At 47.7% G+C, this 7,320-nt stretch overlaps 1 protein-coding gene across 4 annotated transcripts in view; it reads left to right on the top strand.

Moving 5' to 3' along the window:
* The window catches only part of nlgn3a (neuroligin 3a), a 465,555-nt gene extending 459,237 nt beyond the window's left edge, over positions 1-6,318 (top strand). For all 4 annotated transcript variants that reach the window (XM_055888135.1, XM_055888134.1, XM_055888136.1 and 1 more), the window contains 2 exons: positions 4,775-5,009; positions 5,587-6,318. In XM_055888135.1, coding sequence (XP_055744110.1) covers positions 4,775-5,009; positions 5,587-6,228 — 877 coding nt within the window. In that variant the 3' untranslated portion in view covers positions 6,229-6,318. The remainder of the gene's footprint in view (positions 1-4,774; positions 5,010-5,586) is intronic.
* The last annotated feature ends 1,002 nt before the right edge of the window (positions 6,319-7,320 follow it).

Below are 7,320 nucleotides of genomic sequence, written 5' to 3'. Positions count from 1 at the left end.
CTTGTGTGTGTTTACCATCGACACCGCAACACGACAATTACCCAAGCATGTGTGTGTGTAATTATACAACGCAGGGAGTTGTTCTCTAATGCCGCAAATCAAATCAACTAAAGATGCCGCATTGATTTCTTTGTGTTGCCTAAATGATACATGTTCACTTGTACAGAGCCCGAGCCACAACCAGCCAGCCAGTCAGCAAAAAGCATTAAGAACTAAACTCAGAAAAAAAAGAAACATCCCTTCTTCAGGACCCTGTCTTTCAAAGATAATTCGTAAAAGTCCAAATAACTTCACAGATCTTCATTGTAAAGGCTCTCCCTCATCATTGTGTCCCATGCTTGTTCAATGAACCATAAAAAGTTAATGAACATGCACCAGTGGAACAGTCCTTAAGACACTAACTTAAGACAGGTCACAGTTATGAAAACTTAGGACACTAAAGAGGCCTTTCTACTGACTCTGAAAAACACCAAAAGAAAGATGCCCAGGGTACCTGCTCATCTGCGTGAACGTGCCTTAGGCATGCTGCAAGGATGCATCAGGACTGCAGATGTGGCCAGGGAAATAAATGTCAATGTCCGTACTGTGAGACGCCTAAGACAGCCCTACAGGGAGACAGGACGGACAGCTGATCGTCCTCGCAGTGGCAGACCACATGTAACAACACCTGCACAGGATCGGTACATCTGAACATCACACCTTGCGGGACAGGTACAGGGTGGCAACAACAACTGCCCGAGTTACACCAGGAACGCACAATCCCTCCATCAGTGCTCAGACTGTCCACAATAGGCTGAGAGAGGCTGGACTGGACCTGTTGTGAGGCAGGTCCTCACCAGACATCACCAACAACATCGTCGCCTATGGGCACAAACCCACTGTCACTGGACCAGACAGGACTGGCAAAAAGTGCTCTTCACTGACGAGTCATGGTTTTGTCTCACCAGGGGTGATGGTCGGATTCGTGTTTATCGTCGAAGGAATGAGCGTTACGAGGCCTGTACTCTGGAGTGGGATCGATTTGGAGGTGGAGGGTCCGTCATGGTCTGGGGCGGTGTGTCACAGCATCATCGTAACTGAGCTTGTTGTCATTCCAGGCAATCTCAACATTGTGCGTTACAGGGAAGACATCCTCCTCCCTCATGTGGTACCCTTCCTGCAGGCTCATCTTGACATGATCCTCCAGCATGACAATGCCACCAGCCATACTGCTGGTTCTGTGCGGGATTTCCTTCAAGACAGGAATGTTTATGTTCTGCCATGGCCAGCGAAGAGTCCGGATCTCAATCCCATTGAGCATGTCTGGGACCTGTTGGATCGGAGGGTGAGGGCTAGGGCCATTCCCCCCCATAATTGTCTGGGAACTTGCAGGTGCCTTGGTGGAAGAGTGGGGTAACATCTCACAGCAAGAACTGGCAAATCTGGTGCAGTCCATGAGGAGGAGATGCACTGCAGTATTTAATGCAGCTGGTGGCCACACCAGATATTGACTGTTACTTTTGATGTTGAGCCCCCCTTTGTTCAGGGACACATTATTCAATTTCTGTCAGTCACATGTCTGTGGAACTTGCTCAGTTTATGTCTGTTGTTGAATCTTCTTATGTTCATACAAATATTTACACATGTTAAGTTTGCTGAAAATAAACGCAGTTGACAGTGAGAGGATGTTTCTTTTTTTGCTGAATTTTGTCTGCTCCAAAGCCCTTTAGTTCCCTAATGTGTGCATGGATTTAAGAGATCTCTCATGAATTGATCAGAGGGCCTAGGTACCTTTTATATAGTTTGCAATTTGGTAGATTGATCCTAATGGGGTAAGGGGAGAGGGGTTGGTGTCCAAAATGGCACCCTATTCCCAATATTGCTAGTGCACTACTTTTGGCCCTGTAGGGTGTATGGTGGCATTTGGGACACACAGGGGGCCATTTGCGGTGTTATGGAGATGCCAGGAATTCCCATTAAGTAAGATTGACCTGGTCTCTCTGATTGGTTCTACTCTGTTCTATTCTCTGAGCTGCTAGGAGAATTCCTAAACTACTGAGGGGATGGAGGGAGAAAAAGAGGGAGGGATAAAGAGATAGAGAGAGAGGGGGGGAGAGGGAGAAAAAGAGGGAGGGAGAGAGAGAGAGAGAGAGAGGGGGGGAGAGAGAGAGAGAGAGAGAGAGAGAGAGAGAGAGAGAGAGAGAGAGAGAGAGAGAGCGAGAGAGAGAGAGAGAATAAAAATAGAGAGGGAGAGAGAGAGGGCGAGCGAGTGGGAGAGAGGGAGAGAGAACAAATTTAAAAAATAAAAGAGAGAGAGAAAATAAAACTAAGAGAGAGCGAGAGAGAGAGCTAGAGAGAGAGAGGGGGAGAGAGAGGGGGAGAGACATCAGGCTACTCTCCATTGACATCCTGTTCTGTTCAGTTCTCTGTCATGTAGCCTCCACTCTGACTGGGGAGATCAATATGACCTTACCTCCACTGCCCAGCCAGGCGCTGCTCTGAAACCTAATTACTGATATTCAGCTACAAAGTCATCATAGTCAGCCTGTCAATATCCATCAGGGATCATTACTCACCTAATGAAATAGGTTATTTAGGCTGCTTCACTGACACCAGGGCTACACCAGGGGATTTGGCTCCAGCCATCTCAATTTGCCTCTCTCGCTCATTCTCTCGCTCATTCTCTCGCTCATTCTCTCGCTCATTCTCTCGCTCTCTCCCTCTCTCCCTCTCTCCCGCTCTCCTTCTCCCAGAAGCACTGACCTGAAAAAGGAAAATTGACAGCAGAAAAAGAGGGAGGATGGATATAGAGTGTGAATTCTTCTGCTGTTGTTTTTAATTCTGTGGCTTTTTGTGCTTGTAGCTTTTTCAACCGCCAACCGCCACACAGTGCCAGATAAACAATATAACAAAATCCCCAAATCCCAAACTAAGTTGGAGTTCTGGAGGCCACGTAATTCAGAACCACGCCCAGGGATATTACAATACTATGAAGTACTGTACACCATGCACAGGGATATTACAATACTATGAAGTACTGTACACCATGCACAGGGATATTACAATACTATGAAGTACTGTACACCACACCCAGGGATATTACAATACTATGAAGTACTGTACACCACACCCAGGGATATTACAATACTATGAAGTACTGTACACCACATGCAGGAATATTACAATACTATGATGTACTGTTCACCACATTCAGGAATATTACAATACTATGAAGTACTGTACACCCCATTCAGGGATATTACACGTCTCTTAGTTCCTTAGGTCCTCATACACCCCTAAAGTTCTTTCTTTGGTTTTGGTTCTATGAATTGTACTCTCTACACTCTCAAGGTTACAGTTGAGGGTTTATTCGTTCTCACAAAACCCCTTTCCCTCTACTGCAGAACCTAGCTCATAATGAACACTTCACAGAACTCTTCTCGTCCAAACTCCCACTCCCTCTCGACATTGTACAGCAAGCAGGCAACAAGGAGAACTGGGATTGTGGGAGAATGCCAAATGTTAATACAGTCAATAAATCAATAGGCTCCTGTAATTGAAATTGGTACCCAACTGGGGTTAGCTAACAGTCAGCTAGCCAGCCAGCCAGCCTTCACTCCTCTCAAAAGAGAAACACTGACCCCTTCAGGCCAGTAGCGGAACTGCACACTCTGTCACGGTTTCACAGCCCCCAGCCGTTTTAGTGTTGATTAATAAGGTTAATTTTACATGAGGATACTGGATGTTAATGCTCACTGTGCCACCTTGTCTAAGCAATTACCAGAGAGAGCAGAGCTGCTCTTGGGTTATCAAACACTACAGCATTCCTCCTGAAGCTCAGCTACAGCATGCTGACGTGTTCATACAGCAGGCCAGCGGTAGGCAGCCCTGGTCCTGGAGGACCGCAAGTACTTCCTGTTTTTGAAGAAGACCAGGTGTCTTATTGAATTTATGCAATCACTGAACTGATCGATTAGCTCAGTTGGTCAGATGTGATGCCTAGTTGGGACAAAACCCTGCAGTAGACTGTGACACTACAGGAACAGGGTTGTCGACCCTGCAGTAGACTGTGACACTACAGGAACAGGGTTGTCTACCCTGCAGTAGACTGTGACACTACAGGAACAGGGTTGTCGACCCTGCAGTAGACTGTGACACTACAGGAACAGGGTTGTCTACCCTGCAGTAGACTGTGACACTACAGGAACAGGGTTGTCTACCCTGCAGTAGACTGTGACACTACAGGAACAGGGTTGTCTACCCTGCAGTAGACTGTGACACTACAGGAACAGGGTTGTCTACCCTGCAGTAGACTGTGACACTACAGGAACAGGGTTGTCTACCCTGCAGTAGACTGTGACACTACAGGAACAGGGTTGTCTACCCTGCAGTAGACTGTGACACTACAGGAACAGGGTTGTCTACCCTGCAGTAGACTGTGACACGACAGGAACAGGGTTGTCTACCCTGCAGTAGACTACAGGAGAAAGCTTCCGGAGATGAGAAGTTTGTTTTTTGAGGTTGTTGATGGGATGGTGTACCAGACCTGAGTTAAGAGGAACAGAGGGGAAGCTGGGAGAGTAACCGGCAGGCAGGGATGCCGCTCCTTGTTGTACTGAGAGAGAGAAGGCTAAAAGGCAGATTTGTAATGTATTTAGACACACTGTGTGTACAAATTGTGGATTATTCTCTTGCTAGTCAACATCTTCAAAATGTCAATAATACAAGTGACAGACGATCTTCTACAGGGTACACAGTGAGACCAGATACTAACGCTCTCTTTCTCTCTCCGCAGGGACCCCAACAAGCCTGTTCCTCAGGACACTAAGTTCATCCACACTAAGGCTAACCGCTTCGAGGAGGTAGCCTGGTCTAAGTACAACCCCCAGGATCAGCTGTACCTCCATATCGGCCTGAAGCCCCGCGTCAGGGACCACTACCGTGCCACCAAGGTGGCCTTCTGGAAACACCTGGTGCCCCACTTGTACAACCTCCACGACATGTTCCACTACACCTCTACCACCACCAAGGTACTGCTACATCTCTTTAACTCACACCTGTACAACCTCCACGACATGTTCCACTACACCTCTACCACCACCAAGGTACTGCTACATCTCTTTAACTCACACCTGTATAACCTCCACGACATGTTCCACTACACGTCTACCACCACCAAGGTACTGCTACATCTCTTTAACTCACACCTGTATAACCTCCATGACATGTTCCACTACACCTCTACCACCCCCAAGGTACCGCTACATCTCTTTAACTTACACCTGTATAACCTCCATGACATGTTCCACTACACCTCTACCACCACCAAGGTACTGCTACATCTCTTTAACTCACACCTGTATAACCTCCATGACATGTTCCACTACACGTCTACCACCACCAAGGTACCGCTACATCTCTTTAACTCACACCTGTCTTTCATTTGATTGGTTTACTGGAAAGTGTGTTATAAATTATAAATACACTTTAAACTATAGTTTGATTTGAATCGATATGTGGTTGTGTTACCTACCTTAGTTGAATGCACTGACTGTAACAAGTCGCTCTGGATAAGATTACATGTAATATGTTTGATTTGATTTGAAGGTCCCCCCGTCCGAGACGACCCAGAACGCCCTGTCCACTAAGAAGACGTGGCCCTTCAACACCAAGCGGCCCCCCATGTCCCCGGCCTACAACAACGAGGATAATGAGGCGTGGAACGGAGACGAGGAGACCGGCCCGTTGGTCATAGAGAATCCCAGGGACTACTCTACGGAGCTCAGCGTCACCATCGCCGTGGGAGCCTCGCTGCTCTTCCTCAACGTTCTAGCCTTCGCAGCGCTTTACTACCGGAAGGATAAACGGAGGGAGGCCTTGGGAGGTCGCCGTGGTCAACCCAGCCCACAGACCCGCCGCGGCCAGGCTACGTCCAACGACATCGGTCACCACCAGGGTCCCAACGAGGAGGAGATCATGTCCCTGCAGATCAACCAGACGCACCACGAGTGTGAGGCGATGGGGGTGGGGAACCCGGGGAATGACGGAGGGCTGCGTCTGGCCTCGCTTCCCGACTACACTCTGACCCTGCGGAGGTCACCGGACGACATCCCTCTGATGACCCCCAATACCATCACCATGATCCCAAACTCTCTGGTGGGGATGCCCAACCTTCACCCGTACAACACTTTCACAGCCGGGTTCAACTCCACCGGCCTGCCCCACTCCCACTCCACCACCCGGGTATAGCTTTACGGAGGAGAGGGATGGTGGAGGAGAGGAGAGGGTGATGGAGCAGGAGAAGAGGATTCTGTTTTATAAATATCACAGGGAAAGGGTTTGGGGGGATGGGGGGGGGGGAGAGGGAGGGGGGAGGGGGGAGGCAGGAATAAGTGAGTGGGATTAAAAAGTCAAGAGATTTAACTAGACTTTTACTACCAAGAAGAGAACAGAGAGTGTCTGAGAGGAGAGGAGAGCTCACTGCTTTCTGTGTGGATGTCAAGTTGTGCAGAGCTGCCAAAATCAAACTGCTAGTCCTCCCTCCCTCGATGGAATGGGGCTGAGGAGGGAGGGGCCCGTTCTGCTGTGTTTTTCTTCTAAGAGTCATTTTAAAAGCCTTTTTAAGCAGACTGACAGGGGAGATTATCAACACTTTGTTCTTGAATTCATAACTCACCAAGTTATTTTTCTTTCTCATCTTCGTCTCTCCAGAGGGAGACAGAAAAGACACGTTTCAAACAAAGGCTTCTACCAGGAAGTTGGCATAATGTTAGTCGCTTTTTTTTTTTTTCAATGCCTTACGAAAAGCTTGTTGTGTTTCGATTTTTTCTCTCTCTTAATTTCTATTCCATGTGGATTGTGTGACAGTTTGACGTGAATCAAAAGACACAAGTGACTGAATCGTGAACAAATATAGCCACACAAATGGTGGTATCTTTTTTTAATCTCCCATAGAGAGGATTTGTCTGGAATAGACTCTGCCATCCCAGATGACACCACAGAGAAAACAACTATGTTACTGTGATTGTTTTGTTAAGAAAAAAAGTGCATATTTTCACCAATTTATCTGTTAAGTGATCTGATCTTATCTCTCTCCACGAAGTGTGCACTTTTACACAGACACACACTGCTCAGCGCACCTGTGTTTCGGTGTGCATATAAACACGTGTGTGTGTGCGTGTGTGTGTGTGTGTGTGTGTGTGTGTGTGTGTGTGTGTGTGTGTGTGTGTGTGTGTGTGTGTGTGTGTGTGTGTGTGTGTGTGTGTGTGTGTGTGTGTGTGTGTGTGTGTGTGTGTGTGTGTGTGTGTGTGCGTGCGTGTGTGTGTGTGTGCGTGCGTGTGT

The sequence above is a fragment of the Salvelinus fontinalis genome, chromosome 29 (assembly GCF_029448725.1).
Source record: "Salvelinus fontinalis isolate EN_2023a chromosome 29, ASM2944872v1, whole genome shotgun sequence".
NCBI classification, from domain to species: domain Eukaryota; kingdom Metazoa; phylum Chordata; class Actinopteri; order Salmoniformes; family Salmonidae; genus Salvelinus; species Salvelinus fontinalis.
Note: the sequence above shows the minus strand (reverse complement) of the source record. Positions and strands in the feature narration are given on the sequence as shown.